The 27,303-nt window shown below is 42.1% G+C and overlaps 1 protein-coding gene across 2 annotated transcripts in view; it reads right to left on the bottom strand.

The window, feature by feature from the left end:
- Nucleotides 1-27,303, bottom strand: part of PRKG1 (protein kinase cGMP-dependent 1) — a 473,692-nt gene that overhangs the window by 280,785 nt on the left and 165,604 nt on the right. For both annotated transcript variants that reach the window (XM_069863903.1, XM_069863901.1), the window contains exon 3: nt 7,194-7,307. In XM_069863903.1, the coding sequence (XP_069720004.1) occupies nt 7,194-7,307 (114 nt within the window). The remainder of the gene's footprint in view (nt 1-7,193; nt 7,308-27,303) is intronic.

The following is a 27,303-nucleotide window of genomic DNA, read 5'->3' as shown; positions in this document are numbered from 1 at the left end:
AAAGAATGCAACTTTCAAGTTTTGTGCTGTAGTGTTTAAGACAGAATAAGACACTACCTCTCCTTCTGTGCTACCAGGGCTAGAAAACATAATGTATGGCTGAAAGCACCTATTTCCTAGATAGGATTGGCAGCTTTCTGTACTGGAGACATCTCAGTGCTGAAAGCCTGATGCAGAGATGGTTTCAGTGGATAGAATTCCTCAAACTCCTAAAGCAATAAGGATCAAACCTTCCTGTTCAAAGGAACTTGAAATAACAATCAAAAGCCAGTACGCAGCTGGGGAGGAGGGGAAATGTCAGAGGCAGAAACAGGAGAAACAAAGTCTATGCAAGCTCAAGACCTCTTCAAAATGCAAAGTGCTGCTTATAGACAGGCCATCAACAGGTAGCACCACACAGCCTCACTGCTCCCTGAATGAGCTTTCTCCATGAAAGACCGTCAATATCATTCTCATTCATCATCAGAGATTAAGTCTCTTTCACCTGCCAATCATTTTTGATGGTACCTTGCTTGCAATATTTTGCTCAGCTTTGCTGCACTGCTAGAAACCTGCTGAAGTTCACATGATTGAAAACGCTAAGTCAAAACAAATGTCAGGATAAGCAATAACCCTAAAGCTTTTGCACAGATGGTCAGCTGCTACACCACAGAAATGTTAGCGCTGCCACAGCTCTCGGGATTGATGCAGTGACTTCAGCACTGAGGCATCAGAACTGCATCAAGATAAAAATAAAAAAATAAATCGCTTTATTGGGAGGAAACTAGTTTAAGCACTGACTCAGTACTTAGCCATAACCAAAACCAAATCCAATTTGATTTTCTTTTGCTCAGTCACTTAATTTCCATTTCCCACATTAAAAGTGCAGTAGAAAGGATCCAGTTGCTACAACTGTAGTTTCTGTGGTCAACAGCAAGCTGCAGCACTGCAGCTCCCCAGACTGCAGCAGATTCTGTCCATCTGCCCATCTTCTGGCACCTGGAACTTCTTATTTTTACTCAAAAAAGTTGTATATGTGAAGAGGAATGACAACGTAAGCGTTTCACACCACAGCTGTGCCAGATGGATACCACCAGGCAGAACACAACAGCATGCTGTACCTTGCACTGAAAACTTTCATGGCTGGCCATCCTTGTCTACACCATGCCACTGCACTCTTTACTATTTAAAAATAAGTAACAGTCCAGTAAGAATCAATACACCCCAAGGTTAATCATTCCATCTTCCCTCTTTTTTTGCCCTGCTTCCTTAACCAGCTCTTCTATTTTTGCCTTTAAGTTCAACAAGCCTGTCAACATCTCAAGGCACACAACAAGCCCAGGTGCTGCTGCTATCCCATCTCAGACTATTCTCTCTTCAATTAGACTGGCTCTTGGTTTAAATTTCACCATCTTGTGCTGCAGCGGTCAGGGCCACCCATCACTATGTTTTTATCTCCTGAGCCCCAGAGATGCTGTACTGAAGATGCTCCCGCCTACTGAGCAAGTAGAGGGGAAAAAAATGTTCTGCTACATCTTGTTGGTTGCCCCCAACATCATTTTCTTTTGTCGCCCTTCCCTTGGAGGAATAATCCAACCCCACTTTGTCATATTACCTGATAAACCCCATAAAGGTCAGAGAACAAAATAGGCAGTGCAAGGGACGGTTTAAATTACTTTCTCCAAGGATATATATCCCCTACCAGGCACACACACAGACCCACCACACTGATCTGTGATCTGATCATGTCTGGCTTGGCCAACCTGGGTTTCATATGTATAAGTAATATCAGAAAGATTTTAATGAAGTGTTCGAATACCTAAAATCAACTCCTTTTTGACTTATTTGATGATTTTAAGAGAAGATCTGGGCAGACCTTACACAAGCTCCCATAACTGTTGGAACTGAACATGTGAAGGCATCATCCTTCTCAGAGGCTTTTAATGAGTCTCTCCAGCTTTAATTGGCAACTTACTATTACCTTATTTTATCTTGCAAATTATCCACATTACCAAGCTCCTTGTAACATCACGGTGATTTCTGGGGCTGAAGCTAGTAAGCTAGGAAAGTAATACCATAGAACTCTATTTAAAAGAAGCAGTAGTGGAAAATTCAAACTCATCCATGCTTGGCAACAAATTGATAAAGTTCTCCCTTAATCATGCTGTAAGGCACTGACTTTTATACAATTAGCACTGCTGATAAGCAGAGAAGCTTGAGCAACTCTTGTGCTGGTGTTCGAGGAGATACACTTAGTTTCACCCGAAAACATATCTACAGAGCTTACAGTTTAACAACTTCAGCTTGTGCTTTCTGGCTTTCGCTAACCTAGTTTTCCCAAAACCATGGACCATTGATAATAACTCCATGAAGTTATGCAGCCTTGCATCAAGATGTTTTTGTCTGGAGTTTTTTTATTCAAAGTTTGCCCGCGGGCAAATATAATTTCAGATGCTAAAGCCACTTCTCCATTAAATACGATATCCTTAGTGCGTGAAGGACCCACTTCTTTCACAAAATCAGTGCTCTGCAGAAAGGCCTGCGAAAATACTACTTAACTCTGTCCATCAGATTGTTCTTTAAGAGGAATGAGAACTACAGCACCATAGTAAAAGCAGATAAAACTTCCACTTAGTAAGAAGATCTTTCGTGTTATCAAATGAAGAATTACAAAGCTTTATCTACAACTCAAATGCAACTAGGTGTTGGGGGTTTTTTTGCCTTTTGGGGATTTGTTCTGACATCTCGTACAGTTCCTTCTAAATCCACGCTATTGATAAACAGAATCGCATTTGAATTTTAGTATATTTTTGTTTCTTTCAGACTCTTGCGATAACACACTTGCTGATCCTGTTTGCTTGACAATGACTGAGACCAAATCCTTTCTTGGTGTACAGGAAAGCTTCCTAATTAACAGAGTCTAATATGTAGCTGGGTGGCTTGAGCAGAGCCAACCTAGATAGGTAGTGGCTATGTAGGCTATCTCCCTCTCTAGAGGGAGAAAGTAGCCAGCCAGAGAAGAGGTAAACAAAAACAACAACATAAGCCAGCATATTTTTAATATTTGGATCACATACTGAGTCAACAATGTTATTTCTGAGTGATCTGAAAACACAGCTTACTGCCTTTATTATTTTAAGACACTCAACTAGCACCCTCAAAAAGACAACAGTGGTTTGAGATATACAGGTCAACACAGGAGAACAGCATTCTCCCAGGGCAGCAGAAATATCATTTTAAGTGTGAGATAATTTGTCCGTAATGACTGGAATTTTCTTTTCCTTATTCTAATGCACTGAATTATTTGCTAGAATTAGGCAGGAAAGTGTGTGATTCCACTTTAAGTTGCAAGTAGCATCAAGTCTTGCATGTAAGCATTTGAGAACTCTGGATAATCAACACAGACAGAGGAATAAATCAGCTTCTGATTTAGATTTCACTATATATATAACGGAAGCCGGTCTGTGAACACCAGCTTTAGAAAGCCGAGGCAGGGACATTATTGGAGCATTAGACTGAAATAAATGATTAGAAATAAATGATTGCTCTTTCTGTAATATAATAATATTTGAGCGACGAAGCTGGTGAGGGGGCTGGAGAACAGGCCTTATGAGGAACAGCTGAGAGAGCTGGGGGTGTTTAGCCTGGAGAAGAGGAGGCTGAGGGGAGACCTCATTGCTCTCTACAACTACCTGAAAGGAGGTTGTGGAGAGGAGGGAGCTGGGCTCTTCTCCCAAGGGACAGGGGACAGGACGAGAGGGAATGGCCTCAAGCTCCGCCAGGGGAGGTTCAGGCTGGACATTAGGAAAAAATTCTTCACAGAAAGGGTCATTGGGCAGTGGCAGAGGCTGCCCAGGGAGGTGGTTGAGTCACCTTCCCTGGAGGTGTTTAAGCCACGGGTGGACGAGGTGCTAAGGGACATGGTTTAGTGTTTGATAGGAATGGTTGGACTCGATGATCCAGTGGGTCTTTTCCAACCTGGTGATCCTATGATTCTATGATTCTATCTGGAAATGTGGAGCAAAGGCTTCAGCCAAACCAAAAAAATCAGATGTTGAAAAACTGTAAGCAGGTACCTTATAGCTGAGGTGACATGTCATGAGACGCGGCCCTACCTTCCACAATGCTTCTGGACCCCCAAGGGTTTGGTCGCTCTTTCTTCCCAGGTTTTGGTTATAGCTCACCATGCTTTTATTTAAAACAGCAATAATACTGAGAAAAACTGTTACTATAATTCTCTCAGGGCAGGCTTTCAAAAGACCTGGGTTGTCTTATTAAAGAGACTGTAATGAAACAGAAGTCAGATCAGAATAACTAAATTTTAAAGCACACTAAATTATTTTTAAAAGATAAGGTCTTTCTTACAGTGATTTATCCCTTTAAGTCTGCAGTCTCCTTCAGAGAAAGAACCAGCTGAAGAGGACTAATGCAGGGAGTAATGACACTAAAAATATTATTATTTACAAAGCCAAAGCAAGATTAGACATAGAAACAAGTTACAGCAACAGATGTCAACACAGGTGACACATCATTACAGCCCAAGGGCACTGTTGAGCATCTCACTACCATAATGCACCCTTCATTCAGTCTTGCTGCAACTTCATTTTTCAAAAAGAAATACTCCACATCCTTGTAATGAAGTACTGGCAGGCACATCAAAAAACGCTTCTGACACTCTGGAGGTAATGGAAATCTATCTCCTGAAAACTGGGAAGTCCTGACTTAAATCATTTCTCTACATGAAAACCGGATGATGCCCCTTGACACATCTTCACCATCTCCAATACCCATCTCTATGTTGACTGGGTATCTGTTCTCATTACAATCATCAACTGCTCATTACTCCTGAAATAAGCCTTGTAATGATCAAAGTTATCATCAGATGTAATGGAATATTTACTAGCATTCGCCTTTCTAGAGATTTATGACATTTATTTATCATTTAGGCAAAAGAACAAACAGATGTTTGAAGCTGTTTTATAGCAGCAGTGGCAACAACCTAAGTCAATAATATGCCCTAAGCTGATCTGCACTGCTCCAAGCCCTCTGTTCAGTTAGGTCTGGCTGAAACGGATCCCCAAAGTCAAACAGTGACCTTGTGAGCCATCTCACTTGAAAGGATGCAAAGCCAATTGTGATCACAACCGCTACTTACTGGTGCCATAATGAGAGAGAAAATACTTGTGGGCATTGAAAATGAGATTACGTCCCCAACAGCTGCTGGAAGAAGAAGGTGCATAATTATCATAATTTTACGATGCCAGTGGGAAAGGAACAAGGTGTAACAACAAATGCAGATACTTCTTTCTTGAAGAAAGATCTCTCTGAGGACAGTTACAGTAGTGACCTTACTATCGCCCTCAATTTAACCAAGAAAAAAGGATTTGGTAAAACTAAGTGCCAAGTGACAATCTGGATGCTCGCTCAAGAGAGGAGATCCAGTACCTGAAAAAGCAAGTAAAACCGATAGCAAGAACTGCTGCCAGTATTATTCCCTATTGGAGTCACTTGTACCTACGGGTGAAATGCACATCACACAAGAACAGTACGACTGTGCCGATTATGTGATGTAGTGCCCATGGAACCACTGGATCACGACCCTTTTAATACTGCACTCCTAAGTGGAACTAAATAATAACCATCCTCTCATTTCCTTCCCTAGGATTCAACCGTTTTGTCTCTTTCTCTGCTCTTTACAATTTTATATCACTGTATTACCACATAAGCCTGCAGCTTATCTGAATTTATGAGCATCATCAATCCTCCAAACCTTTAACTGCATTGAAAAACAGGCTGTACAGCTACATAGATAATGCACCTACGGGGGAGGAAGGTATGAGGAGGTTTGGGTGGATCAGCACCCGCCTCCCATTCACACTCATATTCCCCTTGGTGGAGTAGGAGAAGGAGATGAAGCATCCCCTAGGAGAGCAGCCCAACACAGTCTGAAGAAGCCTGGAGGTCTAGCCACGGGGTTAGGCATAACTTGTGCAATATGCACATTTGCTACATCATTTGGGATCACTCTAAAGCGCTTGCTAATCATTTGGATTACTCCAAAGAATTTGCTAATTATCTGGATTACTGCAAAGCATAAACTGTACCACTGATGAATTGACAATGCTGTAGCCGAGGATTTACCTGTAATAAACAGTACTCGTAAAAAGGCAAGGTTTGTGCAGGTAAAAATAGAGAACATCAGTCAAGTTCTTTACGACTACGGAGAACAACACGTACATCATAAAAAAAATGTAGTTATCTTTTCCTGTTTTGTCATTTCTGTCCATTTCTTCTCTTTCTTTCCCTTTGTGAAACAAAATTAAGTATTTCTAAAAGGCTTTCTTCTGAACAGGGACTTGCATGCCTCATTATTTTCATAGAATCATAGTACCACTTATTTGGTTTTGTATTATTCTATCCTTCCAACTTCTCTCCTTATGGCGTCTTTAGATCACAGAACTATTTATCATCTCCTATAAAACCTCTCTGCTTAAGATGTCACCGTATACTCTTAGGCGCAATATCAAGGACTGTGATATTATATATCCCACATCTCCACTATTACTCTGAATTTAAATGAAAACATACTTATGTTGCACACAGCAATGTGATTTCTCCTCTACCTACTGTGCAACCCAGGCTTCTGCCCGGAACATTCATAAAAGAAACCAGATTGCAGAAGTGCTTAAGACTTAGAACAGGGGATCACTGTCATCCAGATTATTTCCTGACTTTGTTTAATCAGTATAGGAGGAAAACAATTACTTGTCCTGAAAAAGATAGATAAGCTTAATTTACAGATTTTCCCTTGAAGATTTAACCTTACAAGGGTCAGATATGCTCTTCTAAGCAACAGATATACTCTTCTCATATATCATGAGATTCAGCAAGGCTTATAAGGAAGCCTACGACACTTGCTAAAGGCTCCTTTGCACAAGGTAGCATCAGCCATGCCGTATTTACGTAGGAGGTTCCCTACATGAACAAACCTGAGCAAAAGTACTTCTCCTGGTGAAAAATAAGTACTTCCTTTGCACTTTCTTCCTGGTCACAGTGGCTAAATGCTATACTATAATCCATGCCCTAAAAATTTTAATTAATTAAGGAAGCGGAACATCTAGCAGACGCTGCAACTCCAAAGAAGTGATGAGGAAAACCCTACTTCCCAAAGAAATTCCAAGTCATTCCACGTCAAAGTTCAGAAATGGCCTTACTTTTGACAGTTGCTGTTCGAGTGCAGTTGTAGAGGATGGCTAACTCCCCAAAGACTTTGCCAGGTCCCATGGTGCACAGCTTCACGCCTTCTTTTGTCACTTCAACCTTCCCATCTGTGAGGAAAAGAAAGAACGAGACCATTTTAAAAGGGAATTTAAGTTCTTTCAGACTTAAGTTTTGAAATATATTCAATGATACTGTCAATGAAAACACCATAGCCCTGCAACTTGAAAACCAATTAAATGTATTATAAAGGAGAGCATGGAAACTCAGAAAAAGGTTAAAAATACCTGTCACATATGTAACCTTTCAACACTTGAGTTGTTTTAGTGGAGTATCCATACTGTTATATGTACTGATACAGTTCTTTTTAGTACACTGAGCTCAATGGGAACTTTGTTTCATGTATCGCACTTTCAGATGATTTTTTTTTTTCCATTTTTTGTGTTAAAAAGGAAAATATTTAGGTCTTAAACACCCCAGATGAAAACCACAGAGCAGTTTTCTGCTCATTTTCACTAAGAAACTAATCCCCGAGAACACTCATCCATGAATAACACAGCTATTATCAAAATGAAAATTACTCCGACCTGTGGCCATTACTTAATTCCCATCTCACCATACCTTTCCTTTTTAAATGTTTCATCTTAAATAAGCAAGTCTGCTTTATCTGCTTACCAATACCATGCCAAGAGGAGATATGTGAGGGGGATTTAAAAGCAAAGGTTGAATGGAAAGAAAGCAGCTTAGGGGCAGTCTGGGGGTTTCACAAAACATTTGAGGAACAAGAATGAGGAGAAGGAAAGGAATTGAGACAGCCCTATCACCTTGTATACCCACAAGTGATGCCACAATGAGAAGCAGAGTACACATGGGGGCGAGGGGAGAATAGGGGATTATAGATTCATAGAATCATCAGGCTTGAAAAGACCTTGGAGATCATCAACGCCAACTGTACCTGTCCACTACTAAATCATGTCCCTAAGCACCTCATCTACCCACCTTTTAAATACCTCCAAGGATGGTGATCAACCACCTCCCCGGGCTGCCTGTGCCAGTGCTTGAGAGCCCTTTCAGTGAAGATTTTTTTCCTAATGAAAACCTGAACCTCCCCTGGTGCAGCTTGAGGCCATTCCCTCTTGTCCTATCACCTATCACCTGGGTGATGAGCCCAACACCCATCTCTCCACAATCTCCTTTCAGGCAGTTGTAGACAGTGATGAGGTCTCCCCTCAGCCTCCTCTTCTCCAGGCTAAACAACCCCAGCTCCCTCAGCCGCTCCTCATAAGGCTTGTTCTCCAGCCCCTTCACCAGCTTCATCGCTTTTCTCTGGACACGCTCCAGGACCTCAATGTCTTTCTTGTAGTGAGGAGCAAATGTAATGGTTGGGGCAAAAAACTCCTTTTTCTCACCTTCCATTCATAGTAACATCTCTATGTTATGCTATTACTACCAGAAAGCAGGTTTCAATAGTAAGAGCAAGTCTCTATAAATTTCACTAGTAAAGCAGCAATTATAATTATGATTGATTACTTAAGTACACATAGTTATCTACAAGGAGAAGAAAATGCCATTTCCTTTGGGAGACACTGGCTGGCAGTCACCGTGTGCACAGGTCTGCAGCTCCCATCACAGCTGGGAGAGATATACAGGAGGGAAACATGTAAAAGCAAATTAAACACAATTATGTGGCATCTGTCCCACTGAATATTGATACCGGCCATTGATACTGCACAGTTAGCACCTCATAAAGGTCTGCCAGGAATGCACTCACCTATACTCACACAGTAAAGCCACCACCGAAATACTAAAATACGCAATATAATACTTTGAGGCCAATAAGTAGCCTTGAAGATTAAATTCTGAGTTTGCTGATTTATTGTTAGCTTCACATAGACCTGAATTCCATTCCTTACACATGCTAACTTTCCTTTAAAAGTCCATTTATTTTGATCATTATTTTTTATAAACGTTTGATTTATTTTGTCATATTAAGATTGGTCAATCTAATATGAAGCACAAAACCAGATATTTATCTCAAGAACGAATAAAATCAATCTTTAGTGGTGCCTCACATGCTTCACAGACTCTGAAATGATTCTGAAGAACACATTTCTTTTTTTTTTTTAATAGAAATCAGTTTCAGCAGAGCTTAAGTGGGGATATTTCTGCAAAATTTCTACAACAAACATCCGTAAAGGGAATGAGTTTACCTTACTTTCAGCTCATGGAGTCATAACTGGTTCCAGAGAAAAGACAGGCAACTCTGAGTAGTAATACACAAATAGATCACATTATCCAAAAGGGTGTTGAGATCTGTCCCACTGCTCAAGATGTCATCTGTTGCTTCCCAAAGCAATCCATGCTGATCATTCATCTTTGTAAGAAAACTACACATATTCTCATACCCCCTTTATTTTGTTATAAGGAATGAAAAATAAGAAGCTAGGTTCTTACTCTTACAGCTCAGTGGGTTTTTTCTGGGGGGAAGCATTTCTCACTATATTAAAAAATCAGATGGTTCACTCATGACCATGCATGACTATAAGTCAACATTGCATCTTCCACAAATGGTATCCAAGGGCTGAGACAAAGAAGATAGGAAAATCCCCATGAGGGAGTGACAATGCTGGAAAGGATCACCTTGATGTTGGAATGACCTCTCTGGAGTTATATACAGAAATATTAACTCAGCTTCCTTCAGTTTACAGCCTGTTTTCCACATGTACAGAATTGAGCACTCACTGTCATATTTTGAGGACAAAGTCCTGCCTGATTATGGCAAAGGACTTTGAGATTTGAGATGGAAAGGACAATATCACACAGATTATTTTTACTACAGTCTTCACGACCCTTTTACTGCATCAATCATTTCCCCCCAGACCAAAGAAGTATATTGGTTATGAAATTAAAATAGTAATTTTAAAAGCACGGAGATTTCCCTGCACGTTGTGTAGATACAGGCAAGAGTATGTAAAGATGACATTCTACAAAACCAAAGCAAACCACGCCTTCTAAAGACAGAAGTTAAGATTTGTATGCAGTTATTCCACCCGCTGGCAACTCTGCGTTTCAAGCAGTAGCTCCAGAGTTAAGCAGAAAAATGTAAGCCTTGGGAAATGTTTGGGCAAGCGCAAATAGCTCAAATTCAATATAGTTTCTATTTCATAGCAAACCCAAAAAGCCCATTGGCATTAAGTGAAAGATTAGAGTTAAAATTTCTCATGACCCAAGATAACGTAGGTTTTGAATGTTAGTCAGACAACAAGCATCTGTTTTGAGGAACTCAAAAAGGACTTTCCAGATGAGAACTGCTCAAATTTGGAGTGGGTCACCAAGAACTACTCTTAATGGCTTAGCAAGTCAAAAATTCTTTGTTTCCAAAAAACAAGAATTATCTAGTAGTTTATTTAACATTTGCATCAATAGTTTTATTTTTATTAGTTTTATTCCTAATGAAGTTGTTTGAAGTGTAGATTGCATAGAACATGCACAAGATTGTGGGTGCAGTTCCTGCTACAAAACCCGGTTCTTCCAGAAGCACAGAACACGACGCAATGCACAGGTTTTGTTTGCTAAAACAAAGCTAAAGCTTGCTGCTTTGAAAGCTAATGAATATGTATTTCATTTGTAGTCATTTTTAGGCAGTTTATACTCATTCTGCTAATAAAGTGGTGCTCGGATTCCCACTCCTGCTTTTTACTTTGCAAATTTGAATATAAAGTTACTACTTGCAGATGAAATAGCCATTATAAAACATTTTTTACCTGAAACAATCAGAAGGAAAGCAAGAATGTGACAACAGAAATTATATTGTTTCAGAAACACCTCCCTAAATCATTTTGAACATGAAAGCAAACTCTGTTCATGCAAAGCATCCATGAAAATCCTCCTCTAGCATCCTCCTCTGGATCTTTAAAAGGGCAGGTTTCACTCAGGAAGACAAGCAATGCCTTAGAGAGGCTGTATGCCACACTCCCACCCTGCAACCAGGTGGCAGCTCTCCTCTCAGGTTGAAAAAATAGATCTAGGTTACTCCCAGTGACCCTCTTGCTACAGCAAGGCAGTGTCGTGGCACGGGGGAAGCATTGCTAATGCAAACGGTGCCTCACAATGATTCCGGTTTTGCCCTGCACTGAGCCCGGGGCACAGAGCCCACCACAGCCTGGTCCATCTCTGCACCACAAGGAACACAAGTTGAAGTTAAGGAGTTAAAGCAACCAGGTTAAAGAATGCTGACTTTCCCCAATGCCCCTCCTGGCATCTCAGGGTGCCATGGGGTTGTCCTCCCTGCACCTGCTCTTTGCAACCTCTGTATGCAGCCAAACACAGTCTAGAAGAGATCTTTGGGAATGAACCTTCAGTTGGAGAGGTGGTCAGAGCACAAGAAGCCACTTGAGTAACCTTTGCCTTGGCTCACCACCCCCAGCTACAAGGCTGAGGGTGTTTTATGGCCCTGAGCCCACCTCTGCTCCTCTCACCCCTTCTCCAAAGCTCTGTGATGCTTCTGAAGCCAGAGCCAATCCACTCCCTGGTCCTCCTCTGACAGCTGTATTCTTCTACCAAGACACAAAACAGTCAGCGAGAGGCTTCGTTAGACAAACTCAGCCGCTGCTGGAGAAAGTAGATCTGTTTTCTTCAAAGTGCACAAGAGAAAGATTGGACAGGACAGTAGCCTGAGGAAGTCTGGAATTGAAAGGCAAAGGTATTTGATCTTTGATGTTACAGCAAGAGAAGCGATACGGTAGGCTGCTTCCTCTTTCAGTACGGTTTAGTAATAAATGTGCTGTTTAATTACAATTTATTGTACTGGAGAAAGTCTCCTATTCTCCTGTTGTGTAATTAAGTAATCTGGAACATTAAACATCTAACAATAAACTCCCCGGACCGTGAACCAAACTCACCTCTCATGGAAATAAAGGGTCTAACACAGCTAGAAACAGAAGGAATTTTACCAATTTTCTTTTCCTAGCTGGCAGCCTAGGCAGTGCAGTTTTCCATGGAGAAAATAAATTACTTTCTTTGATGTAACAACCCGATAAAGAAAACAAAAGAAATGCAATACAATATTGATCAATTAATGGAGATAAATTTGCAACTCCCTTTGACATCTCCGTAAAGCAAATACTAAATAATGGAAGTGATGCTTTATTTGAGGCAAGAAAAAAGATTGGAAATGCTGCGTGTCTGCCAAAATATTGAATGTTATTGAATTAAACATTGAAATTTAATTTACAGCTGAGCTGATTTTGTGGAGCTTTAGCCTGCATCCAAGCTATGCATTTCTATGTCAGCTGTAAGAAACTATTCCATACTGGCAGGAAACAATCTAAGTAATTTTTCATATAGACAGAGCATAAAATAAAACTAAAATCTCTGTGTCTTCACTAATATGGAGGACTTCCCAACAGCGAAGGTTGGCAGCTACAGTTTGGTGGCTATACTTCAGATTCCCTACTCTTCTCCATTCCCAGACAGACAAAATATGCCCCAATACCATCTGACCGATGAGTCACTTCATTAATGGCCCTGCAAGCCGTGAAACGGGTCCTTGCCATACCACGTCAGTGGTTTTGACGCACATTTTCATCAAGGCAAGTTTTATGAATCAGTTCTCTTGCTCAAAGGGTGCCACCCATTTCACTTTCTCAAAATGAAGGTGACCAGCATGAGGATACAGAACAGAACACAATCTCCAGAAGCCACCAGCCTGCTCCTGACCGCAATAGTTGCCAGAAACCAGTTTCACCATGTATAACTCAAGATATTTCAGGTTTGGCAGATGCTCAGAAGTCTCAACTACATGAGAGTTTCCTTGGTTCTTTTTCTAAGGAAAAGAATTACTTGAGTCACGTCCCACTTTTGGCAAAATAAATTTTTATGCTGGAAACTTTCCACTCTCATTCCTTGGATTCAAAGACCAGCAACCTTCCCTTTAGTTTTCATTTATTTTTTCCCAGCCATCTTCCTGGATATAAGCTAAAGCCTTATCCTAACTCCTTCACACAGATTTTTATGTAAATGCCATTCACCCAAGCATAAAATTTCCATGCTCCTAAACATTTTGCTTTCTTTCTCACCCATTTTTTCACTTGTCATCCAGAACTCACAACTTTTCTAGCAGCTTGAAAATTAATTGAGGAAACAGAAAATTATTTGCAATGCGTGCACCTAAATTCACCCATTCTGGCTGCCTCCTAATATGTTCAGGGAATGCACTGTTTCCACTGTTATTCGTGCTTAAGTGCACTGCTCAACAGATGCAACGCCTAGGAATGATAAGCAGAAGCTCTCTAATGAGCACCTCCCATACGAGGACAGGCTGAGAGAGTTGGAGCTGGTCAGCCTGGAGGAGAGAAAGCTCCAAGGAGACCTTATAGTGACTTTCCAGTACTTGAAGGGGCTACAAGAAAGCTGGGGAAGGAATTCTTACAAAGGCATAGAGAGATAGGACGAGGGGCAATGGGTATAAACTGGAGAGGGGCAGATTTAGACTAGACATAAGGAGGAATTTCTTCACCATGAGGGTAGGGAGGACACGGTCCAGGTTGCCCAGGGAAGCTGTGGCTGCCCCATCCCTGGAGGGGTTCAAGTCCAGGTTGGATGGGCCTTGGGCAGCCTGATCCTGTGGGAGTTGTCCCTGCCCATGGCAGGGAGGTTGGAACTAGATGATCTTTAAGGTCCCTTCCAACCCAGACTATTCTATGAATAAGCACAGTGCAGCTACAAGTCCAGGCTGCTACCAGCAAAGCATTGCTGTGACAAAAAAGAGAGAGTCTTCTAAAAACAGCAGCCTCAAATCACCAGGACAATCTTGCACCAAGCTCCTGAGGGCAGCTCCGTGAAAGCTCCTCAACAGTTAGTTTTGCAATTTTATACACGTGGCTGTTGGTTGTAACTCAAGATGGCTTGAAAACTGGAACCAGTCTGAAAGATCTTGCGGACACACGCTAAGATTTGGGGAAAGGAAGCTTTTCATCTGAGATCCAAGAGGCATCAGCAAGCATCCACAACTGGCAACACGAGGAGCCCAGAGCCGCAGGAACAGCTTCCCCCACTGCCCCAGCCCCTCCAAGCTTTCCCTGAGCTCTGGGACTCTTGGCCAGCACCACACTTTGGCAAATTAAACTCTGCGTGCTAATTACATTGTGGTTGGAAATTTAATTGTGGAGCAATTAAAACTTTAATTGCTAAGTGGCTAGTTGACATCAGAGCCAGTCCAATTAAGACTTGTTAATATTTTTGTTTGTTTCAAAACACAGACTGATAATGGCCTGCATTATTCATGGGGCTGCGCCCAAGCTACCATATGTCTTAACTGTGGCGGCTGTGGAGGATTACATATCATAATGATAAATATTAATAATATTCAAAATAAATTAATGATGTTTTTCTTTAAAGCCCTTCTTAAAACAGGCTGGAATTGCATCATCCTCAGCTCGTGTTCTACTCCAGCCCCATGTTTGCAATGTCCCCTCGGATCACAGCATCGCTATCCCATCCTCAGACAAAGCAGTGAAAATAAAACCACTGAAAATAAAACCACTGGTGTCAGTGGGCACAGTTCTGACCCTGCGGCTGCACCTCAGGAATGATGGGACTAATTCCTAGGAAAGAGTCTACACATGGAAAACGCTCTTGTAAGCGTTTGCTCTGGAAAGTTGTTGCTCTTACAGGTTGCTGTATAGCTTCCTCAGGATGCAAAGTTAAGCGTGTCATTGTAAGCACCGAAAAGTCAAAATAAAGATGACTGAAGCGCGCATGAAGAAAGCACGATCCATTTTATCCATCTGTCCATTTTGCACCAGCAAAGCACACAGGCCGTTTGTGTTGATGAGGACATGCAGTGTTTTGTCGCCTTGAGGCCATCCAATTAAACATTAAATAACATCTCTGGCTGAACTGCATCCATGTTCCTCAAATGAATCGAACGATAAACTAAATTGCACTAATGTGACGCTCTCAATTAGTAGGATAATTTTTTTCTCCCAATAATTAAATGGCCATTTTCTCTTTCCGGGCATAGAAGAAAACAGATTAAGTTGACCTGGGGCATTTGTCAGCCTACGGGTAATTTATATAATGGACAAACTTCTTGCAGTGTGTTACCGGCACCCCCTTTCTCCCCCCAGCTTAGAGGCCACTACAAGTCAATGTCTGCCACGACCCACAAGCCCAAATCAGCCTCTCACTGTCTCAATGTTAAAGATACAACAGTCTCTAAGCAGAAATCTAAGAATCCAAAGTCATTTGGGTTGTTTAGCCTGGAGAAGAGGAGGCTGACGGGAGACCTCATTGCTCTCTACAACTACCTGAAAGGAGGTTATGGAGAGGAGGGAGCTGGGCTCTTCTCCCAAGTGACGGGGGACAGGATGAGAGGGAATGGCCTCAAGCTCCACCAGGGGAGGTTTAGGCTGGACATTAGGAAAAAATTCTTCACAGAAATGGTCATTGGGCACTGGCAGAGGCTGCCCAGGGAGGTGGTTGAGTCACCTTCCCTGGAGGTGTTTAAGGCACGGGTGGACGAGGTGCTAAGGGACATGGTTTAGTGTTTGATAGGAATGGTTGGACTCGATGATCCGGTGGGTCTCTTCCAACCTGGTTATTCTATGATTCTATGATTTCTGTATGGCAGGAGGTTTCAATAACATATACGTTCCCCTGTCATCCAGTAAAGCCTTTAATGTCAGGAATCGGGCAGCAATATTTCTAGTTTGTATTCTCCATCTCTCCTCCTGAGTATAAAAATGAGATGTCTGGAAGGCCTAAACTCTTCATTTTCAACTGTATATCCTAGCAATGCCTTTGTAGACATAGATAAGAGTAATTGGTTTTATCACTATCCACATTATTGGCCCCTTTTCAGATCCTAGGCCCTTCAAAATAAAGGCAGGTCTCCCAGGAGGATACAAACAATTCATTACACTTCTGCGCAAGGTTTAAAACTAAGAACACTTCATAGTGCAGAAATCAGAAAAACAGCAAAGCGGGTTCAGTGTGCGCTCACGTGTTTTATCAGGATATAGATTTCCTCACCCAGCACCAAAATGACAGGAGGAGTGGGAGCAGCATTCCCACGTGAGTCAGTGCAGAATTCATCAATGATTATTCAATATTGTATTTCATCCGTGCTGTTTAACACTTGGTCTGCAGCTTTACTTGTTGGATGCTATTCAAGTTCCGCTCTGAAGACAGTAATTATTTGTAATAATTAGTTTTCTTTAGGAAATATCACTCTGGATCTGTAGATTTTCATGAATTATACTGAATATACTTAAAAAATTGGGCCTGAGATGAAACAAGAGTTATCCCATCACACAGCAACAAGAGCACTAAGGTCAGAAACGCTCCCTTTGGAGCATCCAATAAGAAAGACTCCATTTTGAGTTAAATATATTTTAACAATACTTTTTGCATACACTTTCTATTCTGAAATCTCAACTGCATCAAATTTAAATACAGCTTTCAAATATTCTGTATGTTGGCAAATCAATTTAAGCTTAGAAAATGGGGAACTTTATTAAATCCAAACTTTTCACAAGCAGCTGGCCTCAACCTTACTGACATTCACCTGTGGCAGATGCAAAATGGAAACGAGTTGTCCCTGAAAGCAGGCAGCAGCTTTAGTAGTACCTTACTTGGGCTTTCCCTGCCATCTAATGTCATCTTCTCTGGAAAACTTGTTTTCTCCAGGAATTTACTAACAACAATCTGCTTTGTTTTTCATAGCTTCATGAACTACTCACAAATATAAGCCATACAAAGGAATCATAGAATAACCAGGTTGGAAGAGACCCACCGGATCATCGAGTCCAACCATCCTCAGCTAGGGGGAAGAGGAGAAACAGGAACTAGAGGTTCAAGGTGAAGGGACGGTCCCACACTCCTTGCTCACTCCAGAGCTGCCTAACAGGAGGGATCTCCAGTCTGCTGTTTTCAAGCCCAGAGATGCAAACCTGTAGCCTTGTTTTAATGGGACGTCATTAATACTGCAAGGTCAATGGTTATCAAGTTACAAAAGGCCAATGCAGCATTGCAGTTGGTCATCAGCGACAGCAGGGTCTGTACAATCCAGTGACTCCTGCCAACAACAGGTTGCAAAGACCAGTTTCAGTCCCTCTATACTCCCCAGTACTCTTTCCCCAGCACTCCTGCCCTCACCAAGCCAGAGCTTGCCCTGACCTCACGCTGCTTCTCAGCCCACGTGCATGTGGGAACCGTAAGCCTCAAATTACCCCTTTTTATCCCCTTACCCAAATCCAGTTAAGTTTTGACAGAAGGGCTGTAACTGGGAGAGGGAGGCAGGGGGAGTACGTTCTGCCAAATTTTAAGTCGTGTTTCAAAACATGGCAACATTGCAAATTGTTGCGAGAGTGTTTTGAATGTTAAGAAAACGATGGTTTTTCCTTAGATGCCTCCCTGGAAAAGACTAAACAGCTTCCAGAAGGATTTCATTTTGAGCTGGCGTCTGCAGCAGAGCTTTAAAGCTCAGTCTTTTAGAGTTTTGCAAATGACAGTGAACCGAAAGCAGGGCTTGACAACACTGAGCATCTGGTCAGTATTGAGATTAATAACACTTGAGGATTCTCATCTGTAACGTACTTACAGAAAGTCCTAAAGTAAGCTTTTATCTCCTTTTGCTTGTTAGATAAAATCTATCAAGTAGAAGGTAAATGAAGCAAGACATGAAGAGTTATGACCCTCAAACCTCTGACATAACCAGACTATGACAAGTCATAGAATCATAGAATAACCAGGTTGGAAGAGACCCATCAGATCATCGAGTCCAACCATTCCAAGTCCCTTCATATGCTCCAGTAAACCCTTTTCTAGTTGGAGAAACGTATTTCACATCCTACACAACACTCTTGGAGAGAGGGTTTGAATCAGATGGACAAGAGGGACAGTCTCCCCCAGCTTCTCTTGGGCACTGAAGAAGACTGAAGCGCTGGCCTCTCTGACCTAATAACCTTGCCGGGGGGTGGGATTTCCAGTGTCCAGGTTTATTTAGTGGAGCTAAGCAGATGGGACAGACACCAACAGCAGCAGAAACCCATGCTGAGATGTCCACAAGACATGTCCAAAACCCAGTATCTACCAACCCACACTGACCCGCCTTGCCTTGCTGGCTGAGACCGCTAGCAACACCAGGACAGCTCAGTTGTGCCTTTTCAAAAATGACATGTACTATTTTTTAGTGTTTGCTTTCAAGTAAGTTTTGAAACAGTGAATCTTAGTGGCCCAAGCAGTGAATAACAGTAACGCTTCTTGAATTTAAATCAAGACTTACTCTGGAGAAAGGATTACTGGAGATAAGATCACATCTGCATCCAGAGTTTCTACCCTGTCTGCAGAAGTGTTTTGAAAAATAAAGAATGGAAATAAAGGAGGTGATTGCCAGAATCCTTAACGGTAGCCTAGGGGCAGAGAGGAGCTTGGAGGATTGAGAGCATCTGAAAAAGAGGATAAAGAAACTTCCTCTAGGCTTTAAAGGTAGGAGTTAAGACTCAGATGAGAGGAAGGCAGGAAAGTAAAGCAAAGCATAAGGTGTACTCAGCAGAGGAGGTAATAGGTATGCAGGGCAATGAGAACCATAAAAGCATGGCAGGGCAGAGAGAAAATAAACCAACTAAAGAACAGTTGGGTTGGCTGGTGGAAGAGAATTTGGGAAGCAATCAATGCTGTTCCAAAGGTCAGCCCATCCTGGACAACACCACACGGCAACACGGCCTGTGGACATGCACAAATAATGCAGCAAACGAGGCTGTTGGCCAGAAAAGTCATGCTAGGGACTGCCTAACAGAACAAACAATCTGCCTAAAGCAATTTGAAGCAAGATTTCACCTTCAGAAAAGTAAACACAATGCTGCTGATGCTGGTTTAACACTTCAGATTTAGTTGAAGTGCCTCTGCGAGTTATGGTTAAACCCTCTTTAAAATCCCCATGTCAAACAAACCTCTTCCAAAGCACACTGCTAACATTACCCTCGAAAGGAGAAGAAAATAGCTACTGTCTGCCTTGCTAATGAATTATCCCAAGAGTTATGCTTTGCCTGTGCAGAGATGTTTGTTCTCAACTATCTCTTCTTGTGATCTTCCCAAGTAAACTCTGCAGCAAAAGCAAATTAAATGGGTGTCTTCCACTTCCAGCCAGGTGGGCTTCTATCTGGGAGGATCGAAAACTTGGGGCGGGAGGTTCTGTTATTACGAGGTTTTTGTTAACGGTGGAACTCATAGGACCTGGTCCCACGTAGAGAAGCACATCCCAAAACACCATATAAAACATTCAAAAATACATACACATGCACACAGACCCATCCTCTCTTTCCTTACAACTGTAACATATATATTCGAGGGGATGGACAGGCAACATACAGAAGCTCCTTCCAACCTTCGTTATTGTGAGACTCTATAAACTACTTCTGACATGAAGTTTGTCTCAGCCAAGACGTGTGCATGTAGGATCTGGCAACTTGCATTGGCAAGCACCGTATAATTTGTTTATTTGCAATGAGGTTGTAAGATCATGTTAAAATCTGTAAGACGGTGAAAAATCCTCCTGGAGAAATCTCTTAAAACAGGGTGTGAGGTGACAAACAAAGGTAAAGAGCTCAATGAGCTAGTTAGCTATTGAGCAGAGAGAGAATATGAAAAGATGTTATTAAAGTCAAATCAGATTTTATCTAAGGAATAACATTACTTGAGATTATTCAGCTGTTTAAAAAAAAAAAGACAAACAATAATTAAAACAAAAAATCATGGCAGAAACAAGAATCCAGTTAGCACAGACAGGAGATGTTTGTCTGGGATAGATTCATTACACTGAGCTCAGAGAAGCGCTAACGAAGCGTGGAGTCACACAGGTGCCTTGCAAGGCCACAAACCTCTTCCCTTGGCCATAACTCATTAGCAGAGATATTTTGTCTGTGACAGCACTGTTAAACATCAGCATGAATTCCTTGTCTACCCCGCACTGATTCTAGTTTCTCCCCTTCAACTGGAGAGCCTCCCAAATAATTAACAAGTCTGTCTGAAAGCAATGCAAGTCTCAGTTCACACAAATCACTCTACAAGCCGTTCTAGGGGCAAGAGCAGCCATGGAGCTGGAAGATGATGCCGAGCTGAGCAGCATCGAGGAAGGCGAGGAGAGGAGATAGGTGCGAAGAGGCATATTTAGGGTATATATGCATATATAAATATATATATATTATATATATAACAGTCCTCCCTCAAACACGCAATAATTCTTTACTCCCTCCACTACACCAACAGTGATTGGCTGCAGGGCACCTCTACAGACGCAACTTCAACACAAGAATTTGTACCAATTCCACACTTTCTCAATTCCATAGTGGATAGCGAGAGCATGCCACAAAATTTCAATTGCTCTAAGGGGTTGCTGAGTTTGAGTTCCCAATTTTTGAAGAACTCAAACCCAGTTAAGGTAAAATTCAAGAAGACACTTTCTCCTGTGGCCAGTGGGAAGTGCACACAGGTCGTGTTGGCGTTCATCCTTATGCACAGTTACTCCACTGCTTCTGAAACTTATGCAGGAAAAAAAAGCGATCAAAGGGAACAGATTAATTTCATATTTACCCTAGATAAAACACTGGAAAGCCCAACTGCTTTTGGGGAACACTGGATTCATTTTTATAATTTGACTCAGTCTTACCTCAACAGATAACAGGTTGCAATCTCAAAAGCAAACAAACTCAACAACCTCAAATACAAATTGCTTTTCTCACAAGCAGGTGATTCTGTGGAAGGACGCAGCGTCCCCTCGCAAGCCTCAGCATTTGCCTCAAATTCCCATTTTGGCTGAGCGGCTCTTAACCTGGAACTGTGACCACGCTGCCACAAGTGCAAATTGTCTCTTCCTGGTACTCAAAGCCTCTTGGTGAGCCCAACCCACCACTCCATCTGTTGCTGATGGAAATAACGCACAGGATGCTGCTGTGATGGGAGGTTTGCACGAAGTAGATCCCACTTCAAACCAAAATGCAGCCAGTGAGTAATTTACTACCCTGGCTTGCAGCAAACCTGTGCAGTGCAAGAACACATCACAGTCCAGCTCGCCCTAGGCTACAGGTGCTTTCACATCAGGGGATTCAGAGATCTCTTCGGATAAACCCACGCTTGAATTTTCCTATAGCAGATCTGGTTTCCTCAAGCTGTGTACCCAGCCTTTAGTAAATGGGCCACGGCAGCCCCTCAGGCAACTTGGAGCCAGGGTGGGAAATGTGAACAGGCTCCAGTTGCATTTTGAAACTCTTTGATGAATGACACACCACCTTTCCAAATAGGAAGGAACTTATTTTATAATTTATAAAGAGAGGAGGAATGGAGGAGGCAGGTCTGTAACATGGCAGCTGGGCTGGGAGTTGGGTGAAGGAGATGGATGGAGAGTGCTGACCCTGTGACCAGCTCTGCTCCTGGTGGTACAAACATTTCTGGTTTACGACCATCTCCAAACTCCAGACTTGGTTCTCCCAATAAGCAAAGTAACAGATAAGAAACTTTATGTTCACCTTCAGGGTTGCCATACCAATACTTTTGTTACTGGCATATTTCAAATGCTGAGAAACCCTGAGGTTTTTTTTCCCCCCTCAGGCCTTCAAAGACATTTTGTTAACTTCATCTCTTTCAAAACACTGAGACATTTTCTGCTGGATACACTGAGAAAAGATATATTTTGTTTACCTGCCCTAACCAGCTGTTAGATACTCCTATCTAAATTTATTTTCTAGTTGCAATCCTCCTCCCTTGCTCTTTAGTGCTCTGGCTTTCATTTCCTCACTTTTCAGAATATTCTGGAAGTATTTAAAAATGTTAACCAAAAATAAGGTTGAAGCTATAAACACTTAATACATTGGAACGGGCCAATTTTAATTTATTCTATTAATTAAAATGAAAACCAGACTTGGTTTTGTGATGTCATAAGTGATAGTGGGACATGCAATCATTGCAATCGGTTATTAAACACAACAGAACAAAATCAGAGGTTGAGATCCCTTTGAACAGCAATAACATCATTCCCTTTCCTCCCTTTTTAGCCACAGTAAACTTCTGCTTTAAAGGCAATGGTAAAACAAGAGATACACTTCTAAAAAACTGAGATAGGCATTTCATACAGCAGTTGGAAATCCACACAAATGAGACTATAATTGATAAAAATTTACACATCAGAAATTTCACAACTAATACTACGCGTGGATACCCACATACACCAACATGTATAATATCACACCGACCCCTGTTTCGAACGTATAATTCAGCTGACTGCCAAACATCTATAGTTCTGGATGGAAATGATACCTTGTAAAGAAAAAAGCTGTCCAAGGGAAAACCTGGTTGAGTAGCTCTTCCAGCCTCTGATACTGGACACCTCTATTGAAAGACGCTGTGGGGCCAAAACATGCCCCGTGGAGCAAGTGAAAAGGCCCCCTGGGCTCAAAAGTACCTTAATATCAGCCAGACAACATGCAGGCCCTGGCAAATTCTGATCTCAGAGTGAGGAAAACAACTTGCGTCCTCACACTACAAGTTTTCTGGCTTAACAAAGAGGTAGCTGAAGGACTGGAAGCATCCAAAGCCCTGAGCACCATATAAAGACGCAGATCAGAGTCCCGTGCCAGACAGAGGACACACGAACTCTTCACATGCAGCTAGCAGAAGACTGATGTGAATCAGTCCAAAACCACTCAGGACCTGAACCAAATTTCAATGTAGAGTTCCTGCAACAACCAGGAGAGTCTTTGCCTCTTTAAGGCAGCACCATAACAGCACAGGGTTTTATTAGTTCAGTTGCAGCTGGATTCATTCAAATGTTACAATGCTTATAACGTGCATTGCACCATCAGCAATGTGGCACGTGATGCTTCACTGTCTCACACAGCTACTTATTATGGATGATAAATAACATGAAGAGAACTGGATGGATAACCCGCCTAGGGCGCATCCGGAGAACACGACTTATTTGGTCCTTCCAGCCCATAACACTTGGCCAGGGCAAGCCTGGGCCACCTGCCTGCACCTCTGCAACTCCCTGCCTGCTTCATGGCCCCTGGTGGCAAGTGACACAAAGGACTCCGGCCTGAGCATCTGATAATCTGCATCCCTGGAAGTTTTTAGGACCTGACTGGACAAAGCCCCAGGCAGCCTATTCTGACCCCAGATTAGATATTAAGAAGAATTTTTTTCTTGTGAGGGTGGCGAGGCACCTGGTGCAGGTTGCCCAGAGATGTGGTGGAAGCTTCATCCCTGGAGGGGTTCAAGGCCAGGTTGGATGGGGCTTTGAGCAACCTGATCCAGTGGAAGGTGTCCTTACCCGTGGCATGCGGGTTGGAACTGGATAACCTTTGAGTTTCCTTCTAACCCAACCTATGATTCGATAACCTATATATTATGCATGCTTTCCCTGTTGCTCTGTGAACTCTAGATTTTTAGAGCTGTGCCTGTATACTGGAGAAGGAAACAATCTGTGTCAGCCAAAAAGCTCAGGACAGCCATGGAGGTTTGAGAGCTACATTCATTTGCGGTATGAATGGAGAGTGAATTTTGGAAATGGTGTTGTGCAATAAAGGAGCATCATCCAACAGGTGGACGAGGTGCTAAGGGGCATGGTTTAGTGTTTGATAGGAATGGTTGGACTCAATGATCCGGTGGGTCTCTTCCAACCTGGTTATTCTATGATTCTATCATCTGTTTAACAGATGGAAATTGGTATTAAGTAGATGTCCTCCACAAGTTTATTTTGCAATCTGAATCCTCTAGGCATGTGAGGGTCTCCGAGAAGTCAGTGGTTTGGTTGCTACTGACAGTTTTTTCGTGTTCTTGGTTCTCCTCTTGATTGTTCTCCATGGGTTTTGAAACACTTGACATTTTTTATAATATTTGTGCTGAGGCACTTATGCTGTTTTCCCTTCTGTCCCTAGCAAAAAAAAGCTGAAAAACTCTGAGGTCAGAGTTAGGAGTCTTCTCAGCTCAAAGTAGACTAAATAACAGACTAAAATAACTAAATAACAGGGATTCATCTCCCAGTGAGGCTGCTGTATAGATACTAAAGGAGGCGCAGCTCCCAAGTCACCTTGCTGTGCGATTCTTTCTCTGCTTTTGGAGCTGAGAGGTGTTCAGGCTTGTGGCAAAAATCCCTCTGCCATCTCAATGTGCTCCAACAGCTTGTTTCCTGCACTGCATTACTGCTGAGAGCCTTTTTCTTGGATGCCTGGCTGACTGCAGCTCTCTTCTCCTGCTAGCCTTGCTCTGTTCAGTGAATCTGGTGGGTTGTTTTCAGTGGATGTTTCTGCCTTAGATTGGTGGAGAATGTCTAGATCATTTCTCTGCTTTCTGTAAAGCGATTGAATACTGGCTGGAGGTGTAGCATGGATAGTCTCACCTGCCAAGATTTAAAATGGCTTAATTAATTCTGTTACTGTATTAACTCATACTCCTGGTAGAGAAGCTTTGTGTGTAAAGGCTGAAGAGAACAGCAGTACTGCTGCGCGTACCTCTCCAGGAGGCTGATGCTGGTGTGGGATAAGGAGAAGGGGTGCTTTGAAAAAGAAAGCTCGGGGTATGGCGTAAAGTATTTCTGGGAACAGACATCTCAGGGCTGGAGATGGGGCTGATACAGGCTGCTCATCTCATACAAGCATGATCCCCCTTTTCCCCATAGACAGGACAGCCTAAAAGGGCTGTGAGGATGTTTGAAGACATTTTATACAATATTGGGTACCATCCAATTGGAATAGGAAGGTAAGAATAATTATTTATTCTTATGAGGCCTGCCAGGTGATCACCACTAGAGAAAAAGATTGCTCTGCTCTATGAGCTCTGTTTAAAATAAAAGTTGACAAATGGGAAAATCACAAGATTGGAAACACCTTGTAATACAGAGAGATGTGATTTCTCAGTTAAACACACTTGAAGTCTCTTCTGAAAACAGGAGCAAACTGAGTTTTAATTAGTTTTGCATACCTAAGGATATGCTGAACTTTCAAGTAGCAGAGCTTCAGTTCTCTCCCTGCAGCTTCAATTTGCACTACTCCAAGTTAATTCAATGTCTACTCTTCAAAAATCTAAAACGCATACTCTCGTTAGATCTTACTTCATGTTTGCAAATCAGCATGTTGACTCGGCTCAGTCAAATGTGATTTACTACCATCTGCAGGCATCAGAGAGAAGCAAGAACCAGAGGACGGGCATTAACTGATGGAGGTAATACAGAGTGGCAAGTCCCATTTTGCTTCTGCATTATGTCACTAGTCTCTTGACTGTGAAAGAGGGCAAAAAAACCTGATATTGCTCTCTCTAGGCATGCAATTTCAGAAAACAAAGCAGAGGTGATCTGCCTACAAACAATTTTTCAGTTCACAGTCAGCAACTTCAAGCGACACGGTGCAATGAAGCAAGTTCTCCTTAGCAAGCCCAAAGAAAGTTTTAGCATTCCTATTCACATAAACAGTACATGAAAAACATAAGGGCCAAATGCTAAAGCCAACCATATGAAATACTAGCACACAGGCCAACAAAATCAGACCAGCAGTTTTGACATGGATGGGAAACAGCCTGGGTATATTTAAATTCTTTTCACATGGCAAACACTTGCTTTCACATCCACAGCCCAGGGCAACATCCCGCAGATGCTAATGGGTATTTCAATATGCAGAAGCCCAAAACCTGACATTCAACATCAGCAATTCACTCTTTTTTCAGCTCTGCCACAGCGATGGTAATTGTAATCCTTTTCCCTGCTTGGCCTCACACTTTTTGGGAACTAGAAACTTCCTAACTCCTATATATCCACTTCTGATGCTTCCCCACGTCACATCAAGCTGTATGCTTGTTTGGGATACTGCACCATTTACTGTATGAACACATCCCAGAGAGTCAACCCCTATTTCACTAAAACGCAAAATGATGCACCGTTTATTTACCCATACAGCCCCTTCCACCGGGGTCATTCCTGGAGCAAAAACCAGGAGTTCTGCTGGGTGTTTGCCAGCACCAAATATTTTGGTTCTCATTTGTGGAGGCTAAAAGACCACAGGCTTTTTTCCTCCACGTGGACGCAAACACTCATACCCAAGTTTCTTTTTTTTCCCCCTTCCCATTCAAAACTTGTCACAAATCTCAGCCAAGTTGGGCGATACATCCATTAGAATGCGTTACAAGAAATGGAGTTATCTTCCCATACAGCCATTTGAAATGACACTTTAAAGCATCAGTACTCAGATAGCAGTGCATGAGCTACTTTCTGCTTGCTTCTGAGAGGGCTTCAATCCTCCGCTGCAAGCAAAGCCGTCAGGAGCAAACTGTCAGCCCAAGTTTCACCTGGAGGCAGCACATTTGCCCATCCCCATCATTTTTCCAGAGAGTTTAAGTGTCTCTCAGCACCTGGGACTGTCATTTGCTCCCCAGCCCTCCTCCTGGCAAAGAGGAAGGTCTTGATGAACACAGCACTTCCAAATTTTCCACCTGAAATATCAAGCCCTAATTAATATACAGCAGCCACAGCAGTGCCAAGAGCTCCGAGTGAACACACACAACTGCATAAATCAAGAGGAAGTTCACACTGGACTGAAGCCTGTGGATGAAGATTAAAATTGCAGAAAGGATTATTAGTTAAGGAAGAACATACACAAAAGAGCTAGAAAGGGTAAAGACACGAGCTTCTGAAAAGAAGCAAAAGAAACCCAGAACCACCCACAAATCTCACTTCCTTTGTTTTATTTCTCTGTGAGTGCAGAGGGTGGTGAGAGGAGGAGAAAAAGCCAAAAGAGGGCACCACACCTGAACTTTTATTTAGATATTTCATCCGAAGGAGTTTATTTACTTTTATTCATCGGAACATCATTCTATTTTCAGGAACTAACTCCCATTTCTTTCCCAAGAGGATATATTCATTTCTCTCTCATTGAGCAGTTTGAATAAAGATTTTTCTACTTCCACAAGAGGCTGTCTTCTTCCTACAACCTGTAATTGCCCTGACACTTCTCAAGATTTTTAATAACAAATATATAATGTTATATTGAAGAGTAGTGGATGGAAAGCTGTACCTTGCACAACACTGCAGAGCCATTAACACAGAGGATGATCATGGGTTTCTCT

The sequence above is a fragment of the Phaenicophaeus curvirostris genome, chromosome 9 (genome assembly GCF_032191515.1).
Source record: "Phaenicophaeus curvirostris isolate KB17595 chromosome 9, BPBGC_Pcur_1.0, whole genome shotgun sequence".
In the NCBI taxonomy this organism is placed as follows: Eukaryota; Metazoa; Chordata; class Aves; order Cuculiformes; family Cuculidae; genus Phaenicophaeus; species Phaenicophaeus curvirostris.
Note: the sequence above shows the minus strand (reverse complement) of the source record. Positions and strands in the feature narration are given on the sequence as shown.